Source organism: Bombina bombina, chromosome 5 (assembly GCF_027579735.1).
Source record: "Bombina bombina isolate aBomBom1 chromosome 5, aBomBom1.pri, whole genome shotgun sequence".
Taxonomy (NCBI): domain Eukaryota; kingdom Metazoa; phylum Chordata; class Amphibia; order Anura; family Bombinatoridae; genus Bombina; species Bombina bombina.
The window spans coordinates 1,066,682,487-1,066,700,531 of NC_069503.1; the positions used below are offsets into that span (position 1 = coordinate 1,066,682,487).

An 18,045-nucleotide genomic window follows, 5' to 3' on the forward strand; every position below is an offset into this window, starting at 1 on the left:
ATCCTACAGCCCCTTGCATGCATTGCTCCTGTCACTGCTGCTGCAGCGTTCTGGTTTGAGTCTCTGGAAGAGGCTTTACAGGTAGCGACTCCATTGGATGACATACTTGGCAAGCTTAGAGCACTTAAGCTAGCCAATTCTTTTGTTTCTGATGCCATTGTTCATTTGACTAAACTAACGGCTAAGAATTCTGGTTTTGCTATACAGGCGCGCAGGGCGCTATGGCTTAAATCAGGGTCAGCTGACGTGACTTCAGAATCTAAGCTGCTTAACATTCCCTTCAAGGGGCAGACCCTATTTGGGCCTGGTTTGAAGGAGATTATTGCTGATATCACTGGAGGAAAAGGTCATGACCTTCCTCAGGACAGGTCCAAATCAAGGGCCAAACAGTCTAATTTTCGTGCCTTTCCAAACTTCAAGGCACTTCCTCTAATGCAAAACAAGAGGGAACTTTTGCTCAGTCCAAGACGGTCTGGAGACCAAACCAGACCTGGAACAAAGGTAAGCAGGCCAAAAAGCCTGCTGCTGCCTCTAAGACAGCATGAAGGAACGGCCCCCTAACCGGTAACGGATCTAGTAGGGGGCAGACTTTCACTCTTCGCCCAGGCGTGGGCAAGAGATGTCCAGGATCCCTGGGCATTGGAAATTATATCCCAGGGATATCTTCTGGACTTCAAAGCTTCCCCCCCAAAAGGGAGATTTCACCTTTCACAATTATCTGCAAAACAGATAAAGAGAGAGGCATTCTTACACTGTGTACGAGACCTCCTAGTTATGGGAGTGATCCATCCAGTTCCAAAGGAGGAACAGGGACAGGGTTTTTACTCAAATCTGTTTGTGGTTCCCAAAAAAGAGGGAACCTTCGGACCAATTTTGGATCTAAAGATCTTAAACAAATTCCTCAGAGTTCCATCATTCAAGATGGAAACTATTAGTACCATCCTACCTATGATCCAGGAGGGTCAATATATGACTACAGTGGATTTAAAGGATGCTTATCTTCACATTCCGATACACAAAGATCATCATCGGTTTCTCAGGTTTGCCTTTCTAGACAGGCATTACCAGTTTGTAGCTCTTCCCTTTGGATTAGCTACAGCCCCAAGAATCTTTACGAAGGTTCTAGGGTCGCTTCTGGCGGCCCTAAGGCCGCGGGGCATAGCAGTGGCCCCTTATTTAGACGACATCCTGATACAGGCGTCAAACTTCCAAATTGCCAAGTCTCATACGGACGTAGTACTGGCATTTCTGAGGTCGCATGGGTGGAAAGTGAACGAGGAAAAGAGTTCTCTATCCCCTCTCACAAGAGTTTCCTTCCTAGGGACTCTGATAGATTCTGTAAAAATTAAAATTTACCTAACGGAGTCCAGGTTATCAAAGCTTCTAAATTCCTGCCGTGTTCTTCATTCCATTCCGCGCCCTTCAGTGGCTCAGTGTATGGAAGTAATCGGCTTAATGGTAGCGGCAATGGACATAGTGCCGTTTGCACGCTTACATCTCAGACCGCTGCAACTATGCATGCTCAGTCAGTGGAACGGGGATTACACAGATTTGTCCCCTCTACTGAATCTGGATCAAGAGACCAGGGATTCTCTTCTCTGGTGGCTATCTCGGGTCCATCTGTCGAAAGGTATGACCTTTCGCAGGCCAGATTGGACAATTGTAACAACAGATGCCAGCCTTCTAGGTTGGGGTGCAGTCTGGAACTCCCTGAAGGCTCATGGATCGTGGACTCAGGAGGAGACACTCCTTCCAATAAATATTCTGGAATTAAGAGCAATTTTCAATGCTCTCCTGGCTTGGCCTCAGTTAGCAACTCTGAGGTTCATCAGATTTCAGTCGGACAACATCACGACTGTGGCTTACATCAACCATCAAGGGGGAACAAGAAGTTCCCTAGCGATGTTAGAAGTTTCAAAAATAATTTGCTGGGCAGAGATTCACTCTTGCCACCTATCAGCTATCCATATCCCAGGTGTAGAGAACTGGGAGGCGGATTTTCTAAGTCGTCAGACTTTTCATCCGGGGGAGTGGGAACTCCATCCGGAGGTGTTTGCACAATTGATTCATCGTTGGGGCAAACCAGAACTGGATCTCATGGCGTCTCGCCAGAATGCCAAGCTTCCGTGTTACGGATCCAGGTCCAGGGATCCCAAGGCGACGCTGATAGATGCTCTAGCAGCGCCCTGGTCTTTCAACCTGGCTTATGTGTTTCCACCATTTCCTCTGCTCCCTCGACTGATTGCCAAGATCAAGCAGGAGAGAGCATCAGTGATTCTGATAGCACCTGCGTGGCCACGCAGGACCTGGTATGCAGATCTAGTGGACATGTCATCCTTTCCACCATGGTCTCTGATTCTGAGACAGGACCTTCTACTTCAGGGTCCTTTCAACCATCCAAATCTAATTTCTCTGAGACTGACTGCCTGGAGATTGAACGCTTGATTTTATCAAAGCGTGGCTTCTCCGAGTCAGTCATTGATACCTTAATACAGGCACGAAAGCCTGTCACCAGGAAAATTTACCATAAGATATGGCGTAAATATCTTTATTGGTGTGAATCCAAGGGTTACTCATGCAGTAAGGTCAGGATTCCCAGGATAATATCCTTTCTCCAAGATGGTTTGGAAAAAGGATTGTCAGCTAGTTCCTTAAAGGGACAGATTTCTGCTCTGTCTATTCTCTTGCACAAGCGTCTGGCAGATGTTCCAGACGTTCAGGCATTTTGTCAGGCTTTAGTTAGAATCAAGCCTGTGTTTAAACCTGTTGCTCCGCCCTGGAGCTTAAATTTGGTTCTTCAAGGAGTTCCGTTTGAACCTCTTCATTCCATAGATATCAAACTTTTATCTTGGAAAGTTCTTTTTTTGGTAGCTATTTCCTCGGCTCGTAGAGTCTCCGAGTTATCTGACTTACAATGTGATTCTCCTTATCTGATTTTTCATACGGATAAGGTAGTCCTGCGTACCAAACCTGGGTTTTTACCTAAGGTGGTATCTAATAAGAATATCAATCAAGAGATTGTTGTTCCATCCTTGTGTCCTAATCCTTCTTCGAAGAAGGAACGTCTATTACACAATCTGGACCTGGTTCGTGCTTTAAAGTTTTACTTACAAGCTACTAAAGATTTTCGTCAAACATCTGCTTTGTTTGTTGTCTACTCTGGACAGAGGAGAGGTCAAAAGGCTTCGGCAACCTCTCTTTCTTTTTGGCTACAAAGCATTATCCGCTTAGCCTATGAGACTGCTGGACAGCAGCCTCCTGAAAGGATTACAGCTCATTCTACTAGAGCTGTGGCTTCCACTTGGGCCTTTAAAAATGAGGCTTCTGTTGAACAGATTTGCAAGGAGGCGACTTGGTCTTCGCTTCATACTTTTTCAAAATTCTACAAATTTGATACTTTTGCTTCTTCGGAGGCTATTTTTGGGAGAAAGGTTTTACAGGCAGTGGTACCTTCCGTTTAAGTACCTGCCTTGTCCCTCCCTTCATCCCTGTACTTTAGCTTTGGTATTGGTATCCCACAAGTAATGGATGATCCGTGGACTGGATACACCTTACAAGAGAAAACACAATTTATGCTTACCTGATAAATTTATTTCTCTTGTGGTGTATCCAGTCCACGGCCCGCCCTGTCATTTTAAGGCAGGTAATTTTTAAATTTAAACTACAGTCACCACTGCACCCTATGGTTTCTCCTTTCTCGGCTTGTTTTCGGTCGAATGACTGGATATGGCAGTTAGGGAAGGAGCTATATAACAACTCTGCTGTGGGTGTCCTCTTGCAACTTCCTGTTGGGAATGACAATATCCCACAAGTAATGGATGATCCGTGGACTGGATACACCACAATAGAAATAAATTTATCAGGTAAGCATAAATTGTGTTTTCTCCTGTTAAGTGTAGTCAGTCCACGGGTCATCCATTACTTATGGGATTATAACTCCTCCCTAACAGGAAGTGCAAGAGGATCACCCAAGCAGAGCTGCTATATAGCTCCTCCCCTCTACGTCATATCCAGTCATTCTCTTGCACCTAACTAAAGATAGGACGTGTGAGAGGACTGTGGTGTGTTAAACTTAGTTTTTATTTCTTCAATCAAAAGTTTGTTATTTTAAACGGCACCGGAGTGTGTTGTTTGTTCTCAGGCAGCATTAGAAGAAGAATCTGCCTGAGTTTTTCTATGATCTTAGCGGTCGTAACTAAGATCCACTTGCTGTTCTCGGCCATTCTGAGGAGTGAGGTAACTTCAGAACAGGGGATAGCATGCAGGGCCCACCTGCAAGGAGGTATGTGCAGTAAATTATTTTCTAAGGAATGGAATTGACTGAGAAAATACTGCTAATACCGATGTAATGTAAGTGCAGCCTTAAATGCAGTAGTAGCGACTGGTATCAGGCTGATAAGTATGTATGTATACTCTGAGGTATTTCTGGGGAATGGAATTTCACTAAGAAAATACTGTGAATATTAAAGTAATATTTGAGCCTGCACTGCAGTGAAAGCGACTAGCAGCAGGCTTATTAATAACACTTCATAATATTCAATTTTAAAACGTTTACTGGCATGTTAATCGTTTTTTCTGAGGTACTTGGTGATAAAACTTTATGGGCATGATTTTTACCACATGGCTGTCGTTTTTTTCTGCATAAAAACAGTTTACTGAGCTTCCCCACTGTTGTAATATGAGTGGGAGGGGCCTATTTTAGCGCTTTATTGCGCAGTAAAAATTTAGTCACAGTCTTCCTATTTCTTCCTCCATGATCCAGGACGTCTCTACAGAGCCCAGGGGTCTCCAAAACTAGTTTTGAGGGAGGTAATCAGTCACAGCAGACCTGTGACAGTGTGTTTGACTGTGATAAAAACGTTTATTATTTCAACTGTTATCCGTTTTGGGAATTAAGGGGTTAATCATCCTTTTGCTGGTGGGTGCAATCCTCTGCTAACTTTATACATTTTCGGTTAAAATTTGGTTGTTTTAACATATTTGCTTCATTGTTAATTCAACTGTGTCACATTTTTATGTTTCTTAAAGGCGCAGTAGCGTTTTTTATATAGCTTGTAAATTTATTTAAAAGTTTTTTCCAAGCTTGCTAGTGTTATTGCTAGTCTGTTTAAACATGTCTGACACAGATGAATCTGTTTGTTCACTATGTTTAAAGGCCAATGTGGAGCCCAATAGAAATTTGTGCACTCAATGTATAGATGTTACTTTGAATAAAAGTCAAACTTTATATGTTAAAAGAATATCACCAGACAACGAGGGGGAAGTTATGCCGACTAACTCTCCTCACGTGTCAGTACCTTCGCCTCCAGCTCAGGAGGTGCGTGATATTGTGGCGCCAAGTACATCAGGGCGGCCCATACAAATCACTTTGCAAGACATGGCTAATGTTATGACTGAAGTACTATCTAAATTGCCAGAATTAAGAGGTAAACGCGATCACTCTGGGGTAAGAACAGAGTGCGCTGATAATAGTAGAGCCATGTCTGATACTGCGTCACAATTTGCAGAACATGAGGACGGAGAGCTTCATTCTGTGGGTGACGGATCTGATCCAAGTAAACTGGATTCAGAGATTTCAAATTTTAAATTTAAGCTTGAGAACCTCCGTGTATTACTAGGGGAGGTATTAGCGGCTCTGAATGATTGTAACACGGTTGCAATTCCAGAGAAAGTATGTAGGCTGGATAAATATTTTGCGGTACCGGCGTGTACTGACGTTTTTCCTATACCTAAAAGGCTTACAGAAATTGTTAACAAGGAGTGGGATAGACCCGGTGTGCCCTTTTCACCCCCTCCTATATTTAGAAAAATGTTTCCAATAGACGCCACCACACGGGACCTATGGCAGACGGTCCCTAAGGTGGAGGGAGCAGTTTCTACTCTGGCTAAGCGCACCACTATCCCGGTGGAGGATAGCTGTGCTTTTTCAGATCCAATGGATAAAAAGTTAGAGGGTTACCTTAAGAAAATGTTTGTTCAACAAGGTTTTATATTACAACCCCTTGCATGCATCGCGCCTGTCACTGCTGCAGCGGCATTCTGGTTTGAGTCTCTGGAAGAGACCCTTAGCATAGCTCCATTGGATGAGATTATGAACAAGCTTAAAGCCCTTAAGCTAGCTAATTCATTTATTTCTGATGCCGTAGTACACTTAACCAAACTTACGGCTAAGAACTCCGGATTCGCCATTCAAGCGCGCAGAGCGCTGTGGCTTAAATCCTGGTCAGCTGATGTGACTTCTAAATCTAAATTGCTTAATATTCCTTTCAAAGGGCAGACATTATTCGGGCCCGGCTTGAAAGAAATTATCGCTGACATTACTGGAGGTAAGGGCCATGCCCTGCCTCAAGACAGGGCCAAACCAAAGGCTAAACAGTCTAATTTTCGTGCCTTTCGTAACTTCAAGGCAGGAGCAGCATCAACTTCCTCCGCTCCAAGACAGGAAGGAACTGTTGCTCGCTACAGACAGGGCTGGAAACCTAACCAGTCCTGGAACAAGGGAAAGCAGGCCAGAAAACCTGCTGCTGCCCCTAAGACAGCATGAAGTGAGGGCCCCCGATCCGGAAACGGATATAGTGGGGGGCAGACTTTCTCTCTTTGCCCAGGCTTGGGCAAGAGATGTCCAGGATCCCTGGGCGTTGGAAATCATGTCTCAGGGATATCTTCTGGACTTCAAAGCTTCTCCTCCACAAGGGAGATTTCATCTTTCAAGGTTATCAGCAAACCAGATAAAGAAAGAGGCGTTTCTACGCTGTGTACAAGACCTCTTACTAATGGGAGTGATCCACCCAGTTCCGCGGTCGGAACACGGGCAGGGATTCTATTCAAATCTGTTTGTGGTTCCCAAAAAAAGAGGGAACCTTCAGACCAATCTTGGACTTAAAGATCCTAAACAAATTCCTAAGAGTTCCATCGTTCAAAATGGAAACTATTCGAACCATCTTACCCATGATCCAAGAGGGTCAGCACATGACCACAGTGGATTTAAAGGATGCCTACCTTCACATACCGATTCACAAGGATCATTACCGGTATCTAAGATTTGCCTTCCTAAACAGGCATTACCAGTTTGTAGCTCTTCCCTTCGGGTTAGCTACGGCTCCAAGAATCTTTACAAAGGTTCTGGGCTCTCTTCTGGCGGTACTAAGACCGCGAGGCATAGCGGTAGCTCCGTACCTAGACGACATTCTGATACAAGCATCAAGTTTCCAAACTGCCAAGTCTCATACAGAGTTAGTTCTGGCATTTCTAAGGTCGCATGGGTGGAAGGTGAAAGTAGAAAAGAGTTCTCTATTGCCACTCACAAGAGTTCCCTTTCTAGGGACTCTTATAGATTCTGTAGAAATGAAAATTTACCTGACGGAGGACAGGTTATCAAAACTACTAAATGCTTGCCGTGTCCTTCATTCCATTCAACACCCGTCAGTGGCTCAGTGCATGGAGGTAATCGGCTTAATGGTAGCGGCAATGGACATAGTACCATTTGCGCGCCTGCATCTCAGACCGCTGCAATTGTGCATGCTAAGTCAGTGGAATGGGGATTACTCAGATTTGTCCCCTCTGCTAAATCTGGATCAAGAGACCAGAGATTCTCTTCTATGGTGGCTTTCTCGGCCACATCTGTCCAAGGGGATGCCCTTCCGCAGGCCAGATTGGACGATTGTAACAACAGACGCCAGCCTTCTAGGTTGGGGCGCAGTCTGGAATTCCCTGAAGGCTCAGGGATCATGGACTCAGGAGGAGAGACTCCTTCCAATAAACATTCTGGAATTAAGAGCAATTTTCAATGCTCTCCTGGCTTGGCCTCAGTTAGCAACTCTGAGGTTCATCAGGTTTCAGTCGGACAACATCACGACTGTGGCTTACATCAACCATCAAGGAGGAACAAGGAGTTCCCTAGCGATGATGGAAGTCTCAAAGATAATTCGCTGGGCAGAGTCTCACTCTTGCCACCTGTCAGCGATCCACATCCCAGGCGTGGAGAACTGGGAGGCGGATTTTCTAAGTCGCCAGACCTTTCATCCGGGGGAGTGGGAACTTCATCCGGAGGTGTTTGCCCAACTGCTTCATCATTGGGGCAAACCAGATCTGGATCTCATGGCGTCTCGCCAGAACGCTAAGCTTCCTTGTTACGGATCCAGGTCCAGGGACCCGGGAGCGGTGCTGATAGATGCTCTGACAGCACCTTGGGTCTTCAACATGGCTTATGTGTTTCCACCTTTCCCGATGCTTCCTCGATTGATTGCCAGGATCAAACAGGAGAGAGCATCGGTGATTCTAATAGCGCCTGCGTGGCCACGCAGGACCTGGTATGCAGATCTAGTGGACATGTCGTCCTGTCCACCATGGTCTCTGCCTCTGAGACAGGACCTTCTGATTCAGGGTCCTTTCAACCATCCAAATCTAATTTCTCTGAGGCTGACTGCATGGAGATTGAACGCTTGATTCTATCAAAGCGTGGATTCTCGGAGTCAGTGATTGATACCTTAATACAGGCTAGGAAACCTGTTACCAGGAAAATTTACCATAAAATATGGCGTAAATACTTATATTGGTGCGAATCCAAGAGTTACTCATGGAGTAAGGTTAGGATTCCTAGGATATTGTCTTTTCTACAAGAGGGTTTAGAAAAGGGTTTATCTGCTAGTTCTTAAAGGGACAGATTTCAGCTCTGTCTATCCTTTTACACAAACGTCTGGCAGAAGTTCCAGACGTTCAGGCTTTTTGTCAGGCTTTGGCTAGGATTAAGCCTGTGTTTAAGACTGTTGCTCCGCCGTGGAGCTTAAACTTAGTTCTTAACGTTCTGCAAGGTGTTCCGTTTGAACCCCTTCATTCCATCGATATCAAGCTCGAAGAGTCTCTGAGTTATCGGCCTTACATTGTGATTCTCCTTATCTGATTTTTCATTCAGACAAGGTAGTTCTGCGTACTAAACCTGGGTTCTTACCTAAGGTAGTCACTAACAAGAATATCAATCAAGAGATTGTTGTTCCATCATTGTGCCCTAACCCTTCTTCAAAGAAGGAACTACTTTTGCACAATCTGGACGTCGTCCGTGCCCTGAAATTTTATTTGCAGGCAACTAAAGATTTTCGTCAAACTTCTTCCCTGTTTGTCGTTTATTCTGGACAGAGGAGAGGTCAAAAATCTTCGGCTACCTCTCTCTCTTTTTGGCTTCGTAGCATAATACGTTTAGCCTATGTGACTGCTGGACAGCAGCCTCCTGAAAGGATTACAGCTCATTCTACTAGAGCTGTGGCTTCCACTTGGGCCTTTAAGAATGAGGCCTCTGTTGAACAGATTTGCAAGGCTGCAACTTGGTCTTCACTTCACACTCTTTCAAAATTTTACAAATTTGACACTTTTGCTTCTTCGGAGGCTGTTTTTGGGAGAAAGGTTCTACAGGCAGTGGTTCCTTCCGTGTAAAGATCCTGCCTGTCCCTCCCGTCATCCGTGTACTTTTAGCTTTGGTATTGGTATCCCATAAGTAATGGATGACCCGTGGACTGACTACACTTAACAGGAGAAAATATAATTTATGCTTACCTGATAAATTCATTTCTCCTGTAGTGTAGTCAGTCCACGGCCCGCCCTGTTTTTACGGCAGGTCTAAATTTTAATTAAACTCCAGTCACCACTGCACCCTATAGTTTCTCCTTTCTCGTATGGTTTCGGTCGAATGACTGGATATGACGTAGAGGGGAGGAGCTATATAGCAGCTCTGCTTGGGTGATCCTCTTGTACTTCCTGTTAGGGAGGAGTTATAATCCCATAAGTAATGGATGACCCGTGGACTGACTACACTACAGGAGAAATACATTTATCAGGTAAGCATAAATTATATTTTTTTTCTGCAAATAATATACACAAAGCTGGAATTTAACACTTTTCCAACCGGTGAAATTTACAAAACAGAACTATAATCCAATTATTGCCAATACTACAAGCAGTGCATATTTAATCACATGCAGTATATACAGTCAGTAACACACACAGTGCAGCATTGTAACCCTATATTGTCAGTAACACACAGTGTATATTTAACTACTTACTACTAATACCATGCACAGTGCAGAAATTTAACCTTTAAGTGCCACACACACAAACACATACAGGGATTTAACCCTGTCTTTGCCAGTAGCTAACACATTGCAGTAATTTAATCCCCATAGTGCCAGGAACAAATAGAAAGTATAAGCACTCAGTGCAGGGATATATCTCACATACTGCTAGTTTCCCATGCTGTACATGTATTTAATCTCCCTACTACCAGTAATCTACCGATAACACTGCTCCTCTATGCTAGGAGGAGGTGTACATCATATAGTGACACATTACTATACTGTTTTCATTTATTTAGCTCCAACTGGTACAGACGTCCCTCTGCCATTTAGTAAAGCAGTGCAGCGTCTTTTCAGCAAAGGAAAGGATTGTGCAAACCTTTTTTTTTTTAAATATCAAATAACCCAATTTTGTAACGTACAATTACAGCAGTTTCAACATTTGTTTTGGAATCTCTAGATAGTAGAATCTATCATATTCTTACAGATATTAAGCATTTTAACATCTTGTAGTACATATTTACATTTTTCTATTTAATTTTATTTGCAGCAACATGTGTTCATGTACCACTTAACTTCTTAAAGGGACATTCTGAGCAAAACTTAAATGCACATAGATGAATTATATTTTTGAATAGAAACATATTTACAATATATATGTATGTCTGCACGTGCATGTGAAGCATAGCTAGATATTCTCAGTGCACCAGCATTTTATATACTGCAGCTGCTCAGAGCACCAGTGGGGCTTGTATCATGTCAGCAATTAACAAATGTTACAAGCACCTTAGGCTCTCTGAGCAAGTGCTGTGTTTATGGTGCATACTTAAATACACATTTGAAATGATAGTGCTATAGCTTTTATTAGAAGCATTTTTACTAATACATGCATATTACAAAAAATATTCTATTTAAAAGTGAAATGCATCCATGTGGATTCCAATTTTGACCATAATGTCCCTTTAAACACTAGAATAAAAAATCTAGCGCTTTGAGACTCTAAACCCGATGTTATTTATATGCAACAGAAAGGTGTTTTTTGGCTACATCATAACAACTAGATTTCCTGAATGTTATTTTGTCTACAGGGTTTAGCCTGGGGGTGATAAACTGTGCATGACAAATATATACTAGTATCAATAGGATGCACAGATCATGTGATATGTATAAAGACACATTTCTTCTTTCTTTTGTGAGCTGAGTGCACATTGTATGCTGAATTGTTTACAGAACATCTTTTGTTTTATTTACCTGCAGGTTGTCTCCCAAACCCATGCTGCTTATCGGCCACTTTTTTGCTGTTGCATTTTATGCTGTCTACTTCTCTTTCAAGAATGAACCCTGGTTGACAAAACCACGTGCCTTGTTCAAAAGCACCGCCGTGCTGTACAGAGCATGTTCTGTTATATTTCCTCTTATATACTCAGAAATGAAATATTTGGTTTATTGAAGCCATCTACAGGACAGTTGAATTCAGTAACCGGCTATGGTTGGACCACCTGATGTGAACAGAAGACTTTTGGTGCTGTCACCCACACACGACCAGACTGAAATACATGTTACGGCTCATTATATTTGTTGAGCTAATAATTTTGAATTATTACAGGAAAAGTGATTGGAAATGTGGCATCACTGGTTTATAATTGACTGTCAATCAAAGGCAAAGTTTGCAATGCAACAATAACTGGTTTATTCTGGAGATCTGTATCAGCATCTCTTAGACTTTGAGAAGGATTTCATACCTAAAGAGTGGCTTACAACTCAAATATTTATTTGCAAAAACACAGAGGTATTGATTTAAATTCCTACATTATATAATATTTGATATGAAATATTAATTTAATACAGCTGGATATGAGATGTTTATGCGATTTATATTCCATTTTGTCTAAATAATATGCACCAGATTGCATTCACCTAGAATATGGTGCTGCTTAAATTAAGGGTTACAAGTTTGTAAATGGTTAATGTACACACGGTTGTGCATTACTACTTCCCAAACCCGTACATCTATTTCACATTTCTATCCAGATGGATCTCCTATATCGTGGAATACAATATAATTTGTAAAATACCTCTCTGAAGCTGGTGTTTTGGTTACTTTATTTTCCCTAGAGAAAGGATTTTTCTTGTATAAACAGTACATTAAACTGAGTGACAGTTTCTAAAACTGATGTAAAATACCCACTGATGCAACAAATATTCTACAGCGGTTTCTCAATGAAACATTTGATATAAAAAAAAAAATCTTCCATATTTCCTTATTTTGATCAACAGAATCCAGAGGTGTACTTCGTTTTTGTGCTAGGTAAAATGTTGTCCTCCAGATCGCCATAACCCCAATATTTTGTCACACAACAGGAGGCCAAAGCTGCATGGGGATCATGCACCCACACCTTCTAAATATCCAGAGATAACTTATTTTCATAAAAGTTGGAGGGAATACGAGTGGAAAGACATGATCTCATAGAACCATGCATCAACCCCCCACCACCACCAAATCCTGCTGTCCTGGTCTAATTTGTCTAGGCTAAAATACTCCTCATTATGTATACAAAAGTTTACTAACTGCACAAATATACCCAAAAAAGTCAAATTATCTTGCTCTAAAACTAACACAGTGGGATTAATTTAATTTCTTCACCAACCATCTAAACATGTTTTGCGATTCTAAAGCAAGGATGTCCAAATCATCGCTCTTGCACACTGCGTTTTGCTCATAAATGTCCTGTAGTTCTGGGTCCACATTTATATGCAGTGTTGTTCTATTTGTCTTTAGAAATAATTTAATTTTTATTTTATTTTCACTGGCCTATTGCTTAAAAGTATAAAAACACATTTAGTGTAGCCTTTCATCTTTAAAAGCTGGGCATTCCTGCTGTGAAGAAATCAAGTCTCAATGTTTGAGCAAAGCAGCAATATTTCCATAGCTCTTATAAGGCTCTCATGACTTTTCTATGTTGCTGTTTTTTAAATTGAAAGGTTAACAACTGTGCTGAGTACTAATAGCTTGTGTACCTTGGTATAATCAGTTTCCCTTTAAAGGAATTTGTGATTCAGATAGAGTATATCATTTTAAATAACTTTCCATTCTCTTGGTAATCTTTGTTGAAGAAGCAGCAATGCATTACTGGGAACTAGCTGAATGTATTTGGAGAGCCGATAACATAAACCATATATAAGCAGCCACCAGCAGCTCCTGGGTCTACCTAGGTATTCATTTCAATAAAGGATATAAACAGAACAAAACAAATGAGATAATAGAAGTAAATTGGAAAGTTGTTTAAAATCACTTGCTCTACCTGAATCATGGAAGCTTTTTTGGGGTTTTTATGTCCCTTTAATCAAGTGACACAAATGTAAAAATGACATTCTAATAAATTACAGCACAACATTTATGTCCCTTTAATTTTCCATATATCGTCAATACAAATTGTTGAATTATTTCTTCTGTTAACTGATGTATGTAAAATTTACATAGGATCTTTCAGCAACTTGACTACCATTACATCTTCAGTCTTTAAAGGGATTCATGGAATGATTTTTTTTTAACTACCTCTGTGAAAACCTGATGTGGAAATAGTTGCTTGAATTGTAAAATATTTAATTTGCATAGACAATGTTGCACAATGTCCTTAATTGTGTTTGGTTTTTTTTTGCATTTTTTTTAAAATTAATATCACTTCATGTTTGACTGAACTGTTCTCAAAAGCAAATATAGTATTTTCTGCAAATTTTTGTACAGTATATTTCACATGTATAGTGTATTGTTTTTATTTTTTTATAATATGGAATAAACATTTATGAAAAAAAAAGAACATTCAGTTTGGGCATATGTGAAAAAAAATCAAAGTTATTTGTATATAATTTTCCTCTTTTCATAAACAGTCATGACAATTCAACCTTGTTGTTTTTTTCTTTTTTTTAGTAAGCAGAACAAAGTAAAAAAGGAAATTTATGCTTACCTGATAAATTTGTTTATTTTACGATACGATGAGTCCACGGATTTCATCCTTATGGGATATCGCCTCCTGGTCAGGAGGAGGCAAAGAGCACCACAACAGAGCTGTATATATAGCTCCTCCCTTCCCTCCCACTCCAGTCATTCGACCGAAGTTAGGAAGAGAAAGGAAAAGCCAAGGTGCAGAGGTGACTGAAGTTTAACAAAAATAAAAGACCTGTCGTACAAAACAGGGTGGGCCGTGGACTCATCGTATCGTAAAAGAAACAAATTTATCAGGTAAGCATAAATTTCCTTTTTCTTTTACAAGATACGATGAGTCTACGGATTTCATCCTTACTTATGGGATACAATACCAAAGCTATAGGACACGGATGAAAGGGAGGGACAAGACAGGGAACCTAAACGGAAGGCACCACTGCTTGAAGAACTTTTCTCCCAAAAACAGCCTCAAACGAGGCAAAAGTATCAAATTTGTAAAATTTTGAAAAAGTGTGAAGAGAAGACCAAGTTGCAGCTTTGCAAATCTGTTCAACAGAAACATCATTTTTGAATGCCCATGAGGAAGCCACAGCCCTAGTGGAATGAGCCGTAATTCGTTCAGGAGGCTGCTGTCCAGCAGTCTCATATGCAAAATGGATTATACTCTTCAGCCAAAAAGAAAGAGAGGTAGCTGTAGCTTTCTGACCCCTACGCTTCCCAGAAAACACAACAAACAGGGAAGAAAATTGACGAAAATCCTTAGTTGCCTGTAAGTAAAATTTCAAGGCACGGACCACGTCCAAATTATGTAACAGTCGCTCCTTCTTAGAAGGATTAGGACACAAGGAAGGAACAACAATTTCCTGATTAATATTTTTATTTGAAACAACCTTAGGAAGAAAACCAGGTTTGGTACGTAACACTACCTTATCCGAATGAAAAATAAGATAAGGAGAATCAAATTGTAATGCTGAAAGCTCAGAACTCTGCGAGCAGAAGAAATAGCAACCAAAAACAAAACTTTCCAAGATAATAACTTAATATCTATGGAATGCATAGGTTCAAACGGAACCCCTTGAAGAACATTAAGAACTAAATTCAAACTCCATGGAGGAGCAATTGGTCGAAACACAGGCCTGATTCTAGTCAGAGCCTGACAAAAGATTGAACAACTGGAACATCTGCCAGACGTTTGTGCAACAAAATAGACAAAGCAGAAATCTGTCCCTTTAAGGAACTTGCCGACAACCCTTTCTCCAATCCATCTTGGAGAAAAGACAAAATCCTGGGAATCCTAACCCTACTCCATGAGTAGCCCTTGGAGTCGCACCAAGAAAGATATTTACGCCATATCTTATGGTAAATTTTCCTAGTAACAGGCTTACGTGCCTGAATCAAAGTATCTATAACCGAATCAGAAAACCCTCGCTTAGATAAAATTAAGCGTTCAATCTCCAAGCAGTTAGCTGGAGAGAAACTAGATTCGGATGATCGGCATACCAAGTCCTGCGAGGCCATGCAGGGGCGATGAGTATCACTGATGCCCTCTCCTGCTTGACTCAGGCAATCACCCGGGGAAGGAGAGCAAAAAGGAGGAAGCACATAAGCTAGGCTGAATGACCAAGGCACTGCCAAGGCATCTATCAGCTCGGCCTGGGAATCCCTGGACCTGAACCTGTATCTCGGATGCTTGGTATTCTGGCGAGATGCCATGAGATCCAACTCCGGCCTGCCCCATCTGAGAATCAGGTCGGCAAATACCTCCGGATGGAGTTCCCACTCTCCCGGATGAAATGTCTGTCTGCTCAGAAAATCCGCTTCCCAGTTTTCCACCCCTGGGATGTAAATCGCGGACAGATGGCAAGAGCGAGACTCCGACCACTGTATTATCCTGGCTACTTCTGTCATCGCTAAGGAACTTCTTGTTCCCCCCTGATGATTGATGTAGGCCACCGTCGTTATGTTGTCCGACTGGAATCTGATGAATTGGGCCGAAGCCAACTGAGGCCAAGCCTGAAGCGCATTGAAAATTGCTCTCAACTCTAGGATATTGATGGGAAGGAGAGACTCCGTCTGAGTCCAGACCCCCTGAGCCCTCAGGGAATTCCAGACTGCTCCCCATCCTAACAGGCTGGCATCCGTTGTCACTATCACCCATGAGGGTCTGCAAAAGCATGTCCCCTGGGATAGATGATCCAGCGACAACCACCATAGAAGAGAGTCCCTTGTCTCCTGATCCAGATGTATTTGAGGAGACAAATTTGTATAATCTCCATTCCACTGTCTGAGCAATGCTCAGTTGCAGAGGCCTGAGATGAAACCGAGCAAATGGAATGATGTCCATTGCCGCTACCATCAATCCAATTACCTCACTGCACTGAGCCACGGACGGACGGGGGTTGGACTGAAGGACTCGGCATGTGTTCAGAATTTTAAATTTTCTGACCTCCGTCAAAAATATTTTCATGGATAGAGAGTCGATTAGAGTTCCCAGGAAAGGAACTCTTGTCTGTGGTACTAGAGAACTCTTCTCCAGATTCACCTTCCACCCATGAGTCCTCAGGAAGGACAGAACAATGTCTGTATGAAACTTTGTTAGCTGATAAGACGACGCCTGGATCAGAATATCGTCCAGATAAGGCGCAACTGAAATGCCCCGCGGTCTCAGAACCGCTAGCAGCGACCCCAGAACCTTTGTAAAAATTCTGGGTGCCGTGGCTAGACCAAAAGGAAGAGCCACGAACTGAAAATGTTTGTCCAGAAAGGCAAACCTCAGGAACTTGTGATGATCTCTGTGGATAGGAACATGAAGATATGCATCCTTTAGATCCACAGTAGTCATAAATTGACCCTCCTGGATCAATGGAAGAATGGTACGAATAGTTTCCATCTTGAAAGATGGAACTCTGAGAAACTTGTTTAGACTCTTGAGATCTAAGATAGGTCTGAAAGTTCCCTCTTTTTTGGGAACTACAAACAGATTTGAATAAAACCCCTGTCCCTGGATTGGAATGGGACAAATTACTCCCATGGAGGAGAGAACGCCTTTTTATCTGGTCTACAGACAATCGAGAAAGAAGGAATCTTCCTCTGGGGGAAGAATTTTTTAATTCCAGTTTGTATCCCTGAGATACTATGTCTATTGCCCAAGGATCTTGGACGTCTCTTATCCAAGCCTGGACGAAAAATGATAGTCTGCCCCCCACTAGATCCGGTCCCGGATCGGGGGCTGCCCCTTCATGCTGACTTAGTGGCAGCAACGGGTTTCTTGGGTTGTTTGCCCTTGTTCCAAGCCTGGTTGGGCCGTCACGTGGACTTGGGTTGAGAATTGCCCCCCTCCTGCTTAGTGGAAGGGGGAGAGGGGGTTCTCTTGAAATTTCGAAAGGAACGAAAATTACTCTGTCAACCCCTCTGTTTGGATTTCTTATCCTGAGGGAGGAGGTGACCCTTACCTCCCGTGATGTCAGAAATAATTTCTTTCAAGTCGGGACCAAACAAGGTGTTACCCTTGTAAGGGATAGCCAAAAGCTTAGTTTTGGATGACACATCTGCAGACCAGGACTTCAGCCATAAGGCCCCTATGTGCTAAAATGGAAAATCGTGAGCTTTTAGCCGCCAACTTAGTAATTTGCAGCGAAGCATCTGTCACAAAAGAATTAGCCAGTTTAAGGGCTTTAATTCTGTCCTGTATCTCTTCCAAAGGAGTCTCAGTTTTAAGAGACTACTCCAGAGCATCAAACCAATAAGCAGCCGCCGTGGTAACCGTGACGATGCAGGCTGTCGGTTGTAAAAGTAACCCTTGATGAACATAAAGTTTCTTAAGCAGACCCTCTAATTTCTTATCCATAGGGTCCTTAAAAGCACAACTATCCTCAATAGGGATAGTAGTCCGTTTAGCCAAAGTGGAAATGGCACCTTCCACCTTAGGCACTGTCTGCCAAGAATCCCTGATAGAATCCGCTATGGGATACATCTTCCTGAAAACGGGAGGAGAGAATGGTATACCTGGTGTCTCCCATTCCTTAGCAATAATTTCCGAAG

At 42.2% G+C, this 18,045-nt stretch overlaps 1 protein-coding gene across 1 annotated transcript in view; it reads left to right on the forward strand.

Annotated features, from left to right (window-relative positions):
- The window catches only part of SQLE (squalene epoxidase), a 44,234-nt gene extending 30,271 nt beyond the window's left edge, over positions 1 to 13,963 (forward strand). The window contains exon 11 of the mRNA XM_053715347.1: positions 11,319 to 13,963. Within this exon, the coding sequence (XP_053571322.1) occupies positions 11,319 to 11,511 (193 nt within the window). The 3' untranslated portion in view covers positions 11,512 to 13,963. The remainder of the gene's footprint in view (positions 1 to 11,318) is intronic.
- The last annotated feature ends 4,082 nt before the right edge of the window (positions 13,964 to 18,045 follow it).